The sequence below is a fragment of the Chrysoperla carnea genome, chromosome 5 (genome assembly GCF_905475395.1).
Source record: "Chrysoperla carnea chromosome 5, inChrCarn1.1, whole genome shotgun sequence".
Taxonomy (NCBI): Eukaryota; Metazoa; Arthropoda; class Insecta; order Neuroptera; family Chrysopidae; genus Chrysoperla; species Chrysoperla carnea.
This window is the reverse complement of record NC_058341.1, coordinates 74,622,017-74,642,167: the sequence shown is the minus strand read 5'-3', so window position 1 is coordinate 74,642,167 and position 20,151 is coordinate 74,622,017. Positions and strand designations below refer to the sequence as shown.

The window sequence follows — 20,151 nt, the reverse complement described above, 5'->3', positions numbered from 1 at the left end:
GTGTTACTATTATAACATAACATATGATGAGTACGCTTAGAATGTTTTAACTGTGGCATTTTTTTTGACAGTGAGTATATATTTCATATATACATGGTATAACAAGTCTCAACTGTTGCTGAGACTGATATTGAGAACAAGCCAGTTAAATTTTTCTGATCTAAAGTATATCATAGATTAAGTTTTTACTCTTTTTAACTTCCCAGTGGGATAGTTATTGTAATGGGTCCAATTTTGCAAATTGAAAATTTAGACATATCTCTACGTTTCAAGGCCTTAAGAGTCGAATAGTACGGTTTTAAAAGGATGTCCTTGTGTGCACATGTATGTATGTATGTATGTTTGTTTGTATGTATTTATATTTCGTCTCGTATATCTCGAGAACAAATGATGATACTGACATGCGACCAGTTTCATTTAACGCATAATTATGTAACTTAGACCTGATTAGATTTTGAGCAAAATCGTTCAAGCCGTTTTTTGTACCGAATGAAAAATTGTATAATTGTCACTATTATCACTTATCATTTATATAGTTTTAACGTATTGGGGGTGCAGGGGCGAAGCCCCCGCTCGTGTTGCAAGAGGCGAAGCCCCTGGGGGATGCAGGGGCGAAGATGCAGTGGACCCCCTCTAAGAAGTCCACGGAAAAATGCAAAAAAAAAAATTTTACAAAAAAATTATAAATATTAAAACATATGATATTTTTTACCCTTTCCACTGAGAAGTTAGCCGTGTGGACCTTTCGGGTCGCACCTAGACCGCTTTTTAATGCAAAAAAATGATTAGCAAAGTGTTTATTCATTTTGACTACCAGTATTATAATTAGTTCAACTATATTCCGCACATGCAATATTTTACGCACGTCAATACAATGCGCTGGGATACTATGGTCAAAATTATCCTCTGTCGTTAAACTGGTTCCGATCAAATTTACAAAACAAATACAACATACAACCTTCAATTCACCAAAGAAAGCTTCAAACATCCAGAAAAAAATCCCAGGTACCATGTATAGCAACTAATGAACTTAGTTCAAACTTAGTTCATCAGTCACTTCGTTTGAATAATTAGAAGTCTGAGTTTTATATTCGGAAGCTATCTTTGAAAATTTTTCCAGTATAAGAAAAGGTAGATATTAAAAAATTTCATTTATTAATACATTTTTATATAAAAACAACGAACATTATTTTATGGTTTATAGTTTGATAAAATAACCAGTTTTATGCTAAACAAACAATCAAAAATAAACTACAATGAATTTTAAAGTATTTTTGTCCATTTTCTTTATGTTAGTTGCGTTAGCAACAGTTCAAGTAAGTAAAAACTATTAATATTTATTTGTCATTTTTACCTTTTTTATTTATCATTTGGGGTCATTTATGAAATATCTATAAGAGAAAAAGTGTTGCATATTTGAAATTTGACACACCTGTTTGTACCGAAAAATCGACTACTCAGCGGGAGGCTAAAACATCTTTTTGGAGGTTATACAAAAAAACTATGCAAAAAATAAAATAAAATGTAGTTGTAGCTGTAGTAAACGAAAAATATAGCAGAAAAAGTAATTATGCACATTAACGGTTTTTTATTCGACTTTCATAACTTAATAGAATTAATGAAGATATCTTTCAGTAAATTAATATTTGATTGGTCACTAAATATGTATTTGTAAATTTCATTTGGTATCCCGTCTATGCCAGTTTGCCTCTTCTTTAAAACCACAGTCTAGTTTTTCTATTCTACTCGGCATAAGCTTGATATCCTCTGAATCCGGACATACTATTTAATTTTGGTACAATGATTCGCATTGTTCGAACCAATCTTGTGTGGTGACCACTATATAAACTGTTTTCAGGATTAGTATTCACTATTACAGAACTCAAAACTTGTTTTCAGTCAAATTTTCACAAAGAACAGTATTAAAATTTATACTAAACACAAAATTCAAGTCTTTTTTAACAGAGCAATAAATTACACGTCTTTCAATCAGCCAGTCATAAATGAGATATAACCAATGTCAGTAAGACTCCATTTAACAGCATACCGCAAGTCGCTATTGTAAAGCGCGCGAGGTATGCTTTCTTACGAAATCCTAGAAATAAGCATTACTGCATGTCGCACAAAGTGCTCTTTTATGATATTTAAGAGCACAAAGTGCTATCTTACTTGATGTTGCACAGCGCGTCATGGGCGATTTTTCGCCTATGGGACACATACAAATAGTGAGCATCGAAGCGTTGTTGCAAAGCGTGCTTCGTAAAATTGATTCGCGTTCATTATAGCTGATAAAACACGCTTTTCAATAGCATTTCGGTTTATGTTATCCTAGCTGATTGCTCCCTTACTGCTTGTGTCTGATAGGCGAAAAAGCGCGCCTTTCAATATAATGTCCATAATGTAAATACCTCCTTATCTTGTAATATCTCCACTTTTGTTTATAGTTGATAACGCACCCAGCTTTTTTTAAAAACGCTTCGCTTTTTGTTATTCTAGCCGAATGCTCAACCAAATGTGTCCCATAGGAAAAAAGGAGCGCCTGGTTCGCTCTTACAAATCAAATCGATTACCTTAATATCGCATTAATATGAATCTTGTCTTTCCTATGGTTGATGATATCCTTGGGCCCATCAAGTCGCGATGGTTTAATTCAAAAATTTTATTTTATTGACTGTGTTTTGCCTTCTTGGAAGGAATTTCTTGTTTGTTAAGCGTAAGCACAATTTTTGCAATTCTTTATTTTGTGATCGTCATCAGAATTTCATTTTGTTGACTCATAGACTAATAGTTATATATTAAAAAGCAGGGCAATTTAAAAACCCGTAAACGTCTCAGTGCCTTTCTATAATACATGATTGTTAACCTATCAGCATACATGTCACAAATTGTAAGAATTTTATACATTCGATTTTCAGGTGTAATTTTTGCAACAGTATCGTTGTTTTTGTTTTTTATTACGCAACCATCCTTAATAAAATTGAAGCCGTTTCCATTTTGAACAATTTTTTTAACCGATAACAAATTTTTTCATAACGTAGGCACTTTATTCACTTCGATGCCGTGTTCATTAGTTGTGGTGTTGCCAGTATTCTTTACTTCCATTTTTGAACCATTTTTAACCCATTGTTTCACATTGGCGGACCTTTATTCATCCAATACTTCAGTATTCGGTGTCATGTGTTTTAGCGTATCTGAATCTATGTACGAGTCGTGTGAGTTTGGTTTTCCTCTCGGCATGGCCTGAAATATGTTATACGCCTTAGCCGATTTTCCATTAGAAAATTTTTTAGGCATGTTACAATTTTAGCTTAAGTGTATGGTCGACAAACAATTGAAACCCCTTTTTGAATTGAAACAATCAGCTTTGACATAATTTTATCGGAATTGATTTTACCGCCCGATGCGTAGATCCCCATAATGAACGGCTTATACAGATCGCTAAGGCCCGCTAAAACAATAGCACCAAACCATTCACCTGTTATAGTGAAACGTATTCTTCTTAACTTGTTCGAGCAACAAATAATTTCGTAAACATTCGACTGCATGTTCTTGGTATACTCCAATCTGATTGATATGAAACTTCTAAACAATCCAATTTAGCGTGACAGTCTCTCGTCTTCGTGTAGCCTTTTTAAGGTATTACAAATTTCCAATGCTGAATCACAAGATTCATTGTGAGCATATATACATAATTCAACACGAACGGCGAGCAGTGCTTTACAGCTCGCCAGTTTGTCTTCTCGTGTTTCGGTCAGACAAATCTTTTTATGCTGTATCACATTCTTGATTGCAAAGCTCCAGGTACAATAATTTTCACTTTCTTTTATTTTTTTGGATATTTTTTCGCAATATATGAAAGATTTCAGATCGATCAGTTTCAGTTAGAGTCGAAAGTTTTATACCTTTTATATTTGAAATATTTTAATATTTCATTTTAAATTTTCTATGTTTCAATCAATTATTTTATTTTATATTTTACATTTTTATCATTTTATTTTATTTTATTTTTAATAGTTTTCTACAGCTTCTGCAGCTACTCCAGCTACACCAGCTACTCCAGCCACTCCAGCTACACCAGCTACACCAGCTACACCAGCTACTCCAGCTGCACCAGCAAATCCGGTAAATTTATGTTTTGCTTTCAATTACTATTATTTATTTTACCATAAGATACCCATATAAGTACATAAGTATGGTAATATAACAAAAATTAAAACATATGATTCTCGATACATAAGGCGAACAATTTTTTTTTGTTTTGGAATTGGCCCCATCATATTACGCAATACTACATGGAAGTGTACCCAAACGTATACCGCACAGACAATTATGCTTCAGTGCTATCTAGTGCTTCAGTGCTAACTTTTAATTTTTTTATATAAAAAATCAATTGCACTTAGCTATTTACACAATGTGTCAACATATCGATGTCATTTCAGAATTTCATTCAAAATGATACATAAAAATTTCATTTCGCTTACTTTTTTAATCGGATATTTTATTGATGAAAGTAATAATAGATGCATCAATAACTTTATTTAAAAAAAGTAAAATCATTGTCTTAGTCATATTTTTAATACGTGATTGCTTCTGTACCTCAACATTCATTTCATTCATTAAACTAGGTATATTATCTGAAGATAATATCACAGACGGGTCATCTGATTACAGCAACATGTCAGTGATATATGTGAAGTGTCATGTAGTAGCCGCAACAATTTTGCTAATAGAGACCCTTGGAAGTGATATATGACCTTTGGAATGCCTATGATTGTACTCTTGTAGTGCCACAAGTATGTTCCTCCCTCCGTCTAAGATTGGTCTGTTTTAAGATATCCTTTTCGAGAAGCAACTTCAAGTTCGCAAATGAAACTCCCGCATGTCTATTGATGCTTGTGTCCGGCAGCCTTGAGCCATTTCTAGCGAGCTCGTCGGCTTCACAATTTCCTGTAATGTCCTTGTGCCCAGGTACCCATATAAGGTTTACGTACATTTGAGTGCTATGCTACTTTGAGGATCCCATTAATACTGAGCTGAAGGCTTTAAGCGCTGCTTGACTGTCGATGAAGATAGTTTTGTCCCTGCACATGAGAGCTTTCATTCTTAAACCTTCACATACCTCGTAAATAGTCATCACTTCGGCTTGATACACGCTACAGTAATCCGGCAGCTGGAATGATAAGCTGGCGTAAATCATTCGTAAATTCAGAGAAAAACCCATTGTTAATTTGTAAGAGTATTATTGTTCTAACTTTTCTACTTCGTGCCTCGACTTGAATAAAATCCTTTAAAAATTATGCTTTTTAACTTTGCATATTTACTGTAGGACAAACTTAAAGGAAGTAACCTTTGAACGATTTTATTCAAGATGAAACATCAAGGAGACATACATTTTGATCAATGTTCCTCAAGTGCTACCTAAACTTCCCAATTAATTAAGAGGGTTCGGTATACAAAAATTTGTAACGCCCATAACTTTTTTTTAAATAAATAATTTTCAGAGAGGAGGTGGACAACAAGGACGTTGGATAACAAGGAACTAGAGGTAACCACGGAAGTGGAGTGTAAAAAAAAAGAGTGGAAAACAAAGACATAGACCAAGGTGGTGGGTACATCGGTGGAAATCGAAATTATGTGATTTTAATCATTATTTTGAAAGTTTTATTTTATAAAAAAAATTATTAAATTGTATTTTGTATTTATTTTATTTTAATCGCGTGGGACGATTTTGATGATTATTACGTCAATCGATTTATCTTTATCTTTCGAGTGTCTTTATATACGAGTGGGCGACAACCAAATGCCATGTTATGAAAAAGAAAAAATGACGATATATGTTTAGTGGGTTATTGTTAAATAGGTATAAAATAAACAAATCGATTGACGTAAGAATCATTAAAATCGACCCACGTGTTTGGTCTCTAGAACACCCCAAATAGCTTTAGAGGGACATGCAAGTTTTATTTTCGAACAGATAAGGTACGTGAATTTTCTATTGAGGAAAATAAAGACTTAAGGTAACTCTAACAAATGCCGGAACATCAGGCAGGAAACCGAGAACCGTAGGTCTGGGCGAAGGGCCAAATATGAAAAATTTCAATTTTTTTGAAACTAACAGGTACGTGGCTGATGTTTTGTCAGAATATTAACAAAGATGTTAAAACAGTTTGCCAAAACATGAGCCAGGTAAGCGGGGATCGTAAAGGGCTGAAAATGAAAGTTGGCGAACTGTTTTAAAAGCGGTGTGTTTGAATTGAGTTTTGAAAATCCGTACTAAAAAGTGTAAAATAATAATAGGTAATAATAATGGAGTTGAACTTCCGTTTGTCAGACAAATACGTCTATAACAGAGGCCACCCACATAAACATTCGAATATTATATATACAATTAAATTAATAATGTGGGTGTAGTGGGTTACTTCGTTCTTATCCAAGCGACGACATCAATTTTGTGTGTTTTCGTGTTTTCTCGTACATTTTCGAACGGATTTCATTTATCTAGTCAAAGAAAGGCTGTTATAAGTTTGACCGCTATGTGTGTGTGTTTGTCTGTCTGTGGCATCGTAGCGCCGGATGAACCAATTTGGATTTTTTTGTTGCGTTTGAATTAATTTAACGGGATTTAATGTTCGTAGTTATTTTTCAAATGCGAGTTTAGAGTTCCATACCCGAAATATTTGTCACGGGACAAATTTTTTCAGTTTTTTTTCTTGCAAAAAAAAACAGTTTTGCGCTCAATCCCATATATTTTTAACAGTTTCCTGTAGTCCGAATTTTTTGAAGAGTGTTTTTTTATAAACTACTATTTTTCTTCTAAGTATTCCGTTGAAACTAAATAACTAGGAAAAAATATCGTTATTTTTCGTGTTGTACGAAGAGTAAGCGACTGAATCTGACTTTTCTCAGTTAAATATATCGAAAACTATTGCTTCCTCAGAAATTTTGTTAACCTTCTTATGTAAAATTAAATAAATTTTATAGCAGCTAAAACTGCAGTAAACTTAATTTCTAACGAGATACTTGAAAAAATTCTATTTTCGCGACCTTTGATCTTGAATAATTTTTTTTTTTTTTTTTTTGCACACATGATTTTGTTATAGATTTTCTATAGATTATTTCTTGTATCTGAATAAGCTGACAAATGTTTATTTTGTTGGGTTATAAAGAAAGGAAAACAAAGCCATTGCCGTTTTTCAACAATTGTACGTGAATAACAAAATTTTACTGTGAATAACAACCTTAACAGCCTTCAAGGTAAAAAGTCTTACTGATAAGCTCACAATCGTTGGTCTAGGAAAGGAATGGAGAACCAACAACACGTGGACCATTGATAAAACGTGATACAATATTTTGGGCACGCCACATAATATTACGAACGAACACGAGTGGTCCTACGAACGCGCGCTTTAAACTTTGTGTAGAAGTTGGCTTGCTTTACAAAATATTTGTAAAAATGGTTGTTATGAAGCTTTATATTTAAAGTTCAAAAAGGTAGAAAGAGTCGAGGGAACTGAAGATAGAAATTTGAATTATTTTTAAAGATTTCTAAAGAAAAACCCAGTATAGTAGATTTTGTTACAAAATCAATTATCTTTGAAAGAATATTTGGTACAGAACTACTAATAGTTATATCTAATAAATATCTAATCAATTTACTTCATCTCATGAATACTACATTCCTATTATATTTTAAATATTAAAATTGCCATCCAATTTCGATCCATAAAAATAAATAATACACTTACTTACCTAGACAGGGAAAGTTTATATGAAACTGCGTAATTTTGGTGGTGAAAAGAGGATGATAGTTTGTATGAAAATTCGTCATTTTTCAATTAACTACTTAACCGATTTTAAAAATTATTTGACGTATAAAAAGTTACAATATCAGCGAGTGTGATAGGCAATATTTCAATTTCCAAAAAATTAAAATCCATAAAATTGTGAACAAAAGAGGGGAGAATAAGTGAGGGCAAGGAAAGTGAGGACTATGCGGTAATCTTTGTTTTCAATGTAGAAATTACCCAGCAAAGCGGGCGGGTATCTGTGTTTTTCATATATACATGGTATAACAACATTTCGTCGTTATTTTATCACAATCGAATTTTTCACGTAATTTAATAACCCACATATTTTCGAGTGGCATTTATATGAAAATTGTAAAATGACAGAATTTCCTTACAAATACAATGATATGAATACATTCTGACGAAGAAAACCACATAGTGTATATAAACAAATATACTTACTTAAATAAATTGAATTTAGACAAAGATAAAACAACAATAATAATAATAATAATAATATAATATGTAAAGTGAATAGAATAAAGGATTTACTACAAAAGGTTAGAAAATGTGTTAGATCATACTTAAATGAAAAGCGTTTCATATGTCCTTAAGTGTTCATACATTATTAACATATGTACAAACAAGTCAAACATATGATATGTACAGAGTGTGTCGAATTTAAGATGAAGACACCCTAATATTATCGCTATTTATAAGAATGTCGATTTTAAATTTTCCACATTCATACAGGGAGATGTATATAAATTCTTCACCGAAATCAGAATTTTAAACTCAGCCTACTACAAATTGGCCAATACGGCCGATTGTTAATATTTTGCCTAGCGTCAGAGATGGTGAGAGATATCGAAAAACATTATTAGAAAAACTAGCTTACATACCGATTTTCATAACAAAATTCGAATTTTTTTTTCATTATTTTGGTCTACAGTCTACACTCATAATTAGTACCTTTATGGAAATATTTGAATACAGAACACTATTTAATTATCAAGTAAGTCAACAATGTGCTACCTAGGAAACTTTTTTAATCGATTCAGCTTACCATTTTAAGAATATTTTGAAAATAATATACAATCTGTCAATTTTAATTTTTCGTCCAAAGTTAATGTTTTTCATTCAAAAAAATGAGTTGTAAAATAAGTTGTATTATCAGGAGAAGTTAAACATATTAGAGATAATTTAAAGTAAGAACAAGTGAAAACAAACAATTGGCTGACTTAATTGTTGAAATACCATGCATAGTCAGTGTTGATTTATTTATCACATAACACATACAAACATGTGACACATACATAACTGATAATCAAGTATAGTACATATTATAAAATTTCCGCCTAATTGGCGCCCTCATGGGTAAACAGTGATGTTTACGAAAAAATGTTTCAAACGGAAGTTGTTTAATTTTTGATAAGGAACATTTTTTATATTTAAATTTTTGTTCTATCTCTAACGGTTTACAAGATGGGTCCTACGGACCCAAGACCCAATTGACCTACGATGCTTATTTACGAACTTGACCTCACTTTTTACGTCCTGAGTACGCTGTAAAAATTTTAGCTCGATTTCTTTTTTCGTTTTTGAGTTATCGTGTCCACAGACGGACGGACGGACAACCGGAAATGGACTAATTAGGTGATTTAGTGAACACCTATGACAAAATTTTTTTCCTAGCATCATTATTTTTAAGCGTTACAAACTTGGGACTAAACTAAATATACTATGTATATTTCATATATACATAGTATAACAAGGAAATTTTATATTATATTTCAAGTTTCGTTCTCGAGATCGCTGTGGAGTACTGCCCTTGTACGCTTATTCAATATAATAACATGTACCTGATAATTGAACATTCAGTGATCTACCGTTTCCTAGGAAACGCTGATATTTGAATATCCCACACATAAGTTTTAAAATTTAGGGATTCCACCATCGCATCTTCAGGGATTTTTTTGTCCAATTTGTGAAAAATATCACAGTTGCTTGTCCAGCAGTTAATTGTGGCTGATTTCATTCAAATGCATTTGAACAACGTCATCTGAATATATTAGAATCTAATAATAACTATAATCATATTACGATAGGTGAGGAGCCTTCAAGCTTGAACGCTCCCTGATTAAGCCTTGTTTAATTTTTGCATAAAAATTAAAAATTATCACTTAGGCGAACAAGATGCGCTTGGTCGGCATGAATTTAATTGGACGAAAATATTTTAAATATATTATTTTATGTTCATCATGTTTTACAGTCACGTGGATTTTGATATTATAAAAATTTGATTTGATTATTCAGAAAAAATATGGCCGGTCAAAGTCTTTTAGCCGGAAAGGTCCGACATACCTAATTGAATAGTGATAGGAGCCAAAGTCCCATAATCACGGAAACCCTTTGCTTTTTATGTTTTCATTTTACGCGTTTTAATGTCAGTATCAAAAATTGCGTATGCCGGATTATTGGACACGGCAAAATCCGTCATTGTTCATAAATAATCTTCGCATCGAAAATTTCTGCAGGATTCAGTTTACAAAATGCTTCTGAACGTAAAAGTGCAGGTTGACGTTCGGCAACCCGGAAAGATATTATCTAAACTAATCTTCTTTTACAATTAAATAATATTGACCGAATCGCTAATAAAAAAAGATGTATCATATAATTGTTGTCAAAAATAACAAAATATGTTATTTCAGTTTTCGAATAAAATATTCGTAAAATTTTATAAAACGCAACGAAAATCAAATCAATTTCATCCCTCAAAAAGTTTATAAAAGAAAAAAAAATCAGTTCAGGTTTTTATCACGCGCTTAAAATCTTTAATTGAAGTGCAAGGCGTGCTACTCGGTTATCAGCCAAACATTAAAACAAAAGGCTAGAAATGATGATGCCATGAGCATTCTTACTAAGTCATTTTCCACTCCAACATTAAAATAATACTCCAAGTCTATAAAAAGACTTGGTTTTATAAAAGGAAACTATTTATAAATACATCGAAGAATACTATCAGTAGATGGCTTCGAGCCTCTTTATTGAAGTGTAAGGTTATCGAAATCTATACTTTTCATAAAATTCTGCTTTCAATGAAGGAGTTGGCGTAAATATTATTAAAAGTCTGGCAGGATGGTCAGATAAGTCAAGGGTATTTGAAAGACTTTATTACAGACCCATTGTTAATGATATAATTTTGCAGAGTCAATACCATCCTGTTGTCATTATTATGAATTAAAACTATATTATTGTTTCCTTAAAAGTCGTACACATGTAAACATGCTATTGTTTATGCTTAGTTACTAACTTTATTAAAAAAAAAAAAAAAAAAAAAAAAACCAAAAAAAACACACACAAAAAAACAAAAACAAAATTGCAGCTCAAGTGACACTATTAATCAACCCTAAGCAATATTTAATATATTAAATATGCTCATCACAGCTCTGAACATCCACACAGTGATCTCGAGAACGAAAGTTGAAATATAATTGTAAATTTTTTTTAATAGCAAATCGACTACAAGTCACACTGAATATTTAAAAAAATAGACAGAAGAAACAAGCACAAAATGATCTTACAAAATTGAACATGTGCATAATCAACCATTCAAACCAGCAAAAAACGAAAAGCAAATCTGAGTAAAATAGTAAGCGCTACATTTATAATGTAGGAAAATACGATAGGAACATAGTTTTAATCGGGTACCCCAGGATATCTCTCGTTTTTTTACGTTACACTATATGAGTTTTACGTCTATCGATTTATCTTAATCTTTCGAGTATCACTAAAGAAATGGCAGTAATGAATATTTGAAAATGCTTACTAAAAGATGTAAAATACAAATACAAATTTAAAAAATCCAAAAACCCGACTTCTTTAAATAAAAAGAAAAAAACAAGTCCAGTAGTTTGCAAACCGACTTTTAAAGACGGGGCCCATTATTGTGACGATTTGAGCTGGTCTAGATTTTAATAGGTCCCGACTCTTGAAGTCGCTTTGTAAACTACTGGATTTTTTTGGTGTTTTTTCTTTTCAGTTTTTATTTAACGTAGTCGGCTTTTTCAATTTTTTTTATACATATTTGTATTTTATACCTTTTAGTACAGATTTTCAAATACCTATTCCACGATACCCCACTTGAAATAATTCGTCGACTTTCATTTGCAGTCTTTGCATGTGTGTTTAGTAATTTTTAGCGCACTAGAGACCAAAAACGTGGACCGATTTTAATGATTCTCACGTCAATTTATTTTTCTATTTAATATCCATTCAATAATAAACTAAATAAATGAATTACCTTTCGCTTATACATCGTCTTAATTAAGTTGACATGTTTTTCTTAAGTTGACATATGTTTACTCGAAACTCGAAAAATAAGTTTTATCGATAAAAATGCTTCAAGCGATAAAAATACTGAGTGTATAGGCGTATATATTACGCAAACCTTAAACTTGACCTAAGTTTTCAGACTCAATGAAAAGCTCACTCTACTCCATAACTGGTGATAGATAAACGAGCTATTTCAATTAGAACGTTGTTATTGATTAAAAAAGTAATATTTTTTGCTCGAAACATTTTTGCGCTAGTCGTACAGTTTAGGCAAAAACAGAAAAGTTTCCCCAAAAACTGTTTTTTCGTATGTCTTCTACGGAATCGAAGCACTCTTCGAAACAAGATTTCCAATACAAGTGATTTGTTGACAAAGACCATTTTTCTTCAAATTGAATGAAGAAACGCTCAAAAAGCTATGATATGTATTAGTGATGGGAGGAATATTCGCATACACGAATATTCGCGTATTATTGAAAAATCACATAAAACGGTGCGAATGTTTTTGACAAAAAATCATCATCATTTTGTATCATAAAATGGCAAAATAACCCCACAATTCACTAATATGTACTTTATTCATTATTTTAAATCACTTTTGAATCACTGTTAAATTTGAATGTTAAGTAAATGCAATTATATTAAACTAACCTCAAACAAAAAAAAAACTGAATTTGCTTTTAATGGACTTATATGGTTTTTTTATGGGCTCATATGGTTTGTTTTTAATGGACTAATACGACTCTTTTACGCATATGTAGAATTATATATACAAGACACTAAAAAGCAATACAATAAAAAAACTGCGTTTAAAAAAACCGACTTCAAAAACTAAAAAGTATAAAATAAACTTAATTCAATTTAATACACCTCTTATATAGCAAAATTAATAATCCTTTCATATTAATAAAATACTATATTAATATTAAAAAATAACTCGACTCCCGTGGCTTCCGCAACTCATGGCTACCTTGTACTCGTGACAAAAAAAACAACAACAAATTTCGTAGAAAAGTGGTGAAAAAAATTACGCAAATACTTTGCTGCTGGTTATCGAATGATAGTCAGTGAATGAACAAATTTATCAATTTTTGTCATACCTGTAGCGCCCAAATTAGGGCTCTGATCCAAAATTGGTAAATAAATTTTTCCTTCGTCTTTATGAGCTTATTCTGTAGGCCGACGATCTGAAGTCAATAAGAGAACACGGTGTATAAGGATTAATTAAGTTAACATATTAGAATTTTTGAGCACTTCAATTTAAAGTTAAGTTTCGCATTCACGAATAGTGGAAATAAACATTCGCATTCACATTCGCGAATGAACAAAATTCAACATTCGTCCCATCACTAATATATATGTAAGGATTATAGCTTTACTTTGTGGAACATTTTTGAATTTGTTAAACTTAAACCAATACTTCACGATATCCCGCTATTTTTTTTTATAATGACCGCAAAGGAACGAAACATGCCATATCACAAATTATTGGTTTTTTACATGATATAATACCAGATTCGAGGATGGTTTTATCTATATTTAACTCTCAGAGAGTGAAAGTGAGGATTAAATTTGGATAGAGAAAACCCCCGTAAATAATTTTATAGACAAATACAGATCATCTAGGGTTTTTTCAATTCCGTCTTTACCATAAGGGCACAAGGGGCCAGTGTCCAGGGCCCCCATCCTCAGAGGGCCCCGAAGGGCCGACAATTTCTCTCACATTTAATCTCAAAATACTCATTACACTTTTCTCAATGCCCGAATATCGATTATTTTCAGATTTATTCGAATCAATATATTTATATGAATTTGAGTGACATCAAGCCTACAGGGTCTCGGTTGTGTGCGGTATATAGACACGGTAGCTTCTTGCTTAATTTAAACTTAGTGCGCTTTTTGGCTGTACTAAAGGGCTGTTTTTGGTCTGATAAAACTTACCAGACATTTACTTGAGTTTATAAATTTTATAATCTAGAGTCTGTAATGTCTATTTTCAAGTTACATATCATTTGATTTTTTATTCAGTTATTCAGTAATTTAAAAGTATTTCTGAACGCATCCTACCTAATTTACTAAGAACACCATCTAGCGATCATCCATGCAAACCGCTCCAATGCCAAATTCAAGCGACCATAAAAAATGTCGACTTTGTCTATGGTTGGGGCTTGGGGGAATCCCCGGATAAATTATGAAAAACTTTCAGTCGGAACTTTTTACCTAAAGTTATTACTTATTATATCACTTATTTTCACAGAAGTGTCGTGATTTAATTTTGTTTAATGTAATTTGGGTAAAATTAATAGAACTATTGATTTGTTCGTTTAAATATTATTTCATTATGTCGAAAAGAACATATCTAAGTGGTTCACAAAAGAGAAAAAAAGTTTTAGCTCAAAAAGAAATCACGGAAAAACTTCCAAAGCTTACGTCATTTTTTGCGGTGGAAGAAACAAATAAGTCGGGGAGTTGTTCATCATCATCACCTCAAGATAAAAATAAGAGGTTATTACGTGTAACGAAACTGACAAACACACATCAATCGCTGAACTCTCGACTTCGAGCAACTGTGAGTTAATAATTGCAAACTTGGAGAATGTATCTGTATCTAATGACCCTGGTCAGTACTGTGATGACATTTTAACGGAAGAAGTCCGTAATATTTGGATTCGAAAAGGGCCAGAGTTTTTCCAAAATAAACATTGCGATTTCTCCGAAACTTCTACAAGTTTTCCAGATTCAAGCGGTAAAACCAAAACTAGATACTTGACAAAAAATGTTTTTACTCGTAAATTGAAGAATGGTGAGTCTTTGGACAGAAAATGGCTTCTTTATTCTCCAACAAAGAAATCTGTGTACTGTTATTGCTGCCGTCTCTTTAATACCACTATTGGTAATAATTTGAGTTCTCCAAATGGATATAAGGATTGGAAGCATATAAGTAACTTATTGATGGAGCATGAGAACAGTTTGCAACACAGGCAATCTATGATGAATTATGTCACAAGAATGAAAATTACTGGACGAATTGATAGTGAGTTGTTGTCCCAATATAATACAGAAATTAGCTATTGGAAAAATGTCCTTAGGAGGGTTGTTGCAGTAGTAAAATTTTTAGCTTCAAGAGGTCTTGCTTTTCGTGGTGATAATGAGATACTTACATCGCAAAATAATGGAAATTATTTGGGATGCTTAGAACTGATTAGTGAATTTGATCCTTTTCTTGCTAATCACATACAAAACTGCGGAAATTGTGGAAAAGGAAGTGTATCATATTTATCTGCAAATATTTTTAACGAATTTATTAATTTAATGAGACAGCGAGTTTTAAAAACAATAGTCAACGAACTGAAATCAGCGAAATATTACTCTATTAGCGTAGATTCTACGCCTGATCTGTCCCATGTTGACCAGCTCACTTTCATCGTTAGATACGTAAAAGATGGACAGCCTATTGAGAGATTTTTGCAATTTTTGCCTATGGGTGGACATGATGCGCAATATATAGCAGATACCATTTTAAACTTTTTTGAAAGCCTTGATATCCCCATAAAAGATTGCCGCGGACAGAGCTACGACAATGCGTCAAATATGTCTGGAAAGTACTCTGGTGTCCAGTCTAGAATAAAAGAAGTATGCGAATATGCAATTTACGTTCCATATGCGGCACATTCGCTTAATTTAGTGGGTGTTCAAGCTGTTGAATGTATTACTGAAGCAGTAGCATTCTTTCAATTTGTTCAAAAATTGTATAATTTTTTCTCAGCTTCGACCAAACGCTGGCAAATTTTGACAGAGCATTTAGGTGTAAATAGAGTTCTGAAGTCCCTTTCGCAAACCAGATGGTCCGCACATGCCAATGCTATTAATGCTTTGCAAAATGGTTATTTAAATATTTCTGAAGCATTATCCTTCATCGCAAGTGACATCAATCAACCAGGAGACACTAGAAACGAAGCCCAAAGCTTAGTAAAAAAAATGGAAAAATTTGAGACTGCTCTTCTGACGGAAATATGGAATGATATTTTGGGAATTATGAATAAAACAAGTCTAAGTTTACAGAATAGCACTATGACTATGGACGTTGTGACAAAACTTTACGAATCTCTGATCAGTTATGTCAATAACGCACGCAATAATTTTGATCATTATGAAACGGCTGCTAAAGAAAAAAATCCAGGTGCTGATTACAAAGATAAATTTGAAAGAAAAAGAATTCGCAGCTCACGCCTCACTTTTTTTGAAAGACCATCATCATCAGAAACTCTCCAGTTGAGAGGCAAGGAAAAGTTTCGTGTAGATACTTTCATTCCCATAATTGACACATTAATTACACATTTAAAAAAACGTTCGGCAGCATACAAAGAAATTGATAATTGATTTAGTTTTCTTTGTCAGTTAACAACAATCGAATCTGACGAATTGACCAAAAAATGCAACGAATTTGCAGAATTTTATCACGAAGACATTAATGCATATGAGCTCAAAACAGAATGTTTTCATTTAAGCCAATATTTAAAAAATATAGCAAAGCCATCAGCGGATTTAAATATCTCAGTCTTACTTAACTTAATAAAGACTGATAAATTAGAAGAAACTTTTCCAAATGTTGAAGTTGCTACAAGAATATTCCTTTGCCTAATGGTTACCAATTGTAGTGGGGAGCGCTCATTTTCGCAGCTTAAGAGAATTAAAAATGAATTGCGAACATCAATGCTACAAGAACGACTAAATAATTTGTCAATTATGAGCATAGAAAGTGATATTCTTCAGGAAACTGAGTTCGAGGATTTAATAGAAGATTTTGCTCAACAGAAATCTCGAAAGAAACTATTATCGTAATTTCGCATCATACTAATATCATTAATTATATTAGATTAGATTACCCATAATAAAGCAGATCACAGTAAAAAAATGTATTTCACTTTCTTTACATTCCAAAAGGGCCCCAAATTCTTGTGTGCCCAAGGGCCCCAGCACAGTCTAAGACGGCCCTGGGTTTTTTTAAATTTCATGTGGTTTGTAATATTTACAAAATAGAATTCTCATCGCAAGCATTATGTTAGGAATGCGGTGTTCAAACGGTGGGGTGTCAAATAAAAGGACATGATGTGTACATTAAAAAACTGTACCTTAGTTACATGAAATCAGTTCAGCCGCTTAAAAATTGTGAACTCTTCTATTGAGGATTTATCAAATTTCATAAAATTGACTAATCTATTTCTATGCAACTATAATGTCTAGTTGTATTATAATATCTTTAATAAGTATAAAAAAATTCTGATTTATTAATGTAGAATGTTTGGCCTTCCTGAACCCTAATCGATTAACTCTAACGAAACGACCTAATCAAAATTTCGCCCACACTATACTATGTGACTCAAGTTGATTTAATATTAATATATACAAAAAGACAAATATGTGTGGCATACATATAACGATGTGAAGAGAAATAGCCTCATGTCTCGTTCATTTTGAATATGTTTGTTACGTTATACATTAACTATGTTTGAGTTTGAGTGAGTACGTCCTACCTACTACTTCTCTTCTATTGTGATGCTACTTAGAATGAAAATAAGAATATGAGTCAAACTGTATATTTATATGGCTAAGTTTTTACCTCAGAGTCCCCCTATTAGAGAAGTCATTTTTAGCCTAGATGCTAACAAACATTTTTACTTTATAACCCTTCATTTCAGGATTAAGTAATGACATTTCATACATATGTTCAGCACCCAAAATCAATTTTATGAGGTGGTACTCACCGATTAGCCCATTTTCTCATAAGAACTCTCGAATTGCCTCGGCCTAGGTAGAATGTTTACTATCCTCACCTCGCCTCGACTTTAACCATCTTTGAATTTTCATGAATGTACATAATATGGCATAATATGGTAAAATAAACTTTTAAAAAATAAATGTCTTTAAAATACGGATTATAAGTTCCTTCTTCTCTAAATTTTTATGACTCTTAAAATGAAAATAGTAAATTAAAAAAAAAATTGGTAATAAAATAAAAGTATCAACCACAGTCGTGTTTCTCTCTCTCTTTTTCTGTCTCTTTTATTATAAAATCTCAATAGTAACATGATATTATCTTTTGAATGAGATATTAAGATTCTAAAAATAAAAAAGCAGCCCAGGTGCGACCCGAAAGGTCCACACGACTAACTTCCCAGAGGAAAGGATAAAAAAATATCATATGTTTTATATTATTATTATATTATTATTTTAATTATTATTAATATTACTATTATTATTATAATATGCTACGCATAAAAATTCTGTGTGAATTAGTATTTATGTTATTAAAATTAAACTGTTGCAGATTCCTTATTATTATTATTACTTTTATTATTTTATATAGTTTTTATTATTTTTTTTGTAAACAATTTTTTTTCATTTCAGGGGGCTTCGCCTTCCGAGGCGAAAATTGAATCCGAACATACATACATACATACATACACATTTGGGCAGACGCATTGAAGTTGCAAGAATCATGGAGAAAGGCTATACCAGTATATCGATTGAACGCTGTAAGAGTAACCAGTGCATTTCGCACGATATCAGAAGAAGCAGTGTGTCATTTCCGGAACTCTGCCACTTGGAGTCCTAGCTGAGGAAAGACGGAACCTTTACCAACGAAAGAGGTCAACCACACTGAGTCCCGAGGAGCTCAAGTCAGACGAACGGCATCACAGCATCGCACGTTGGCAACAATAGTGGGATGCCGCAGAGAAGGGTAGATAGACGAACCGGATCATTCCAAGGATTGATGTCTGACTGAACCGGAGTCATGGCGAGGTCAACTACTATCTTACACAGATGTTATCAGGACATGGCTGTTTTTGGACTTATCTGCAACGTTTCAAGCATGATGATTAATCGGAGTGACCGTCCTGCCCAGGAGTCAATGAAGATGCAAAGCACGTTTTCTTTGAGTACCCACGGTTTTATCCACAGCGAGATGAGCTGGAGATGATCCTGAAGAAGAGAATTCAACCAGAGGCAATAGTTGAATCAATGCTGTCGAGTGAAGCAGCCCGGTACGCCACGAACACTTTCGTCACAGAAGACCTTACGGATCTGCGTTCCATTGAAACAAGAAGAGCAAAAGACAGAATTTAGAAGGAAGGTAGAAATACCACCTTAACCGCAAGAAGAAAGAGCGGCAGCTAATTTGTCCCCCTGCGATGTAATGCCTAGAAGGCGGGTCCGTAGGGTATGCATACGTACATACATACATACATACATACATATCAAATATCTCTGATTTTATAGATTGACTAATCGAAAAATGAAACAATCTTGACTTTTATATGGAGGAGTTAAAAGAGACGTTTATATGAGTTTAAAATTTTAATTTTCTTCTCATCAGATGCTATGTCAAATCTTGCACACTCTTTCTCAAATAATTCAATCCATTGATTAGCATTATTATTTTTACTAGTAAACTTTTCTAAAATAAATTTATCTGTTATTTTCTTTATATTTTGATTTTGACTTACTTGTGCCTCTCTTTCCATTAATTTTTCAAGAATTTTATGTAAAGTACTTGTATTCTCTGGAGTAGCTGCCGCTGCTGTTACTTGAGAGTCTTGAACCAATTACTCAAGATATTGATTAGAAAACTGCATATTTCCATCATCAATGTAGGTAGACTTAACCTCTTCTGTTAAAGTGATCCAAACTTTCCTGTATTGGTACCTATTTTTTATACTATTCTTAACTTTGTTAAATGCCGGTTGCTTGATCAGTTCTGTGTGGAGTGCAGCGGTTTGTAATTCTTGAGGTATTCTATAGGTTTTGTTATCCTCTGTAGTAATTAGAGATTATGAATGTATGGAGATGAAATGTATGGAGATTATGCTCCATACATTTGTTTTTCCACCAGTTGACGGTAACACCGTAAATTGTAATTTTTCCATTTTTCCAATAACTAAAACTGCTGTTTTATAAGATATCTTTTATTTTATAGATTGACTAATCGACAAATGAAACAATCTTGACGTGGCTCTTAAACAAAGAT

The 20,151-nt window shown here is 32.6% G+C and overlaps 1 protein-coding gene across 1 annotated transcript; it reads left to right on the top strand.

The window, feature by feature from the left end:
- The first annotated feature begins 1,178 nt into the window (after positions 1-1,178).
- LOC123299615 (major pollen allergen Lol p 5b-like) lies at positions 1,179-5,627 on the top strand. Its single transcript, XM_044881879.1, has 3 exons — positions 1,179-1,316; positions 4,015-4,122; positions 5,502-5,627. Exons 1-3 carry the CDS (start codon positions 1,257-1,259, stop codon positions 5,541-5,543), a joined length of 210 nt encoding a protein of 69 aa, XP_044737814.1. The 5' UTR covers positions 1,179-1,256; the 3' UTR covers positions 5,544-5,627.
- The last annotated feature ends 14,524 nt before the right edge of the window (positions 5,628-20,151 follow it).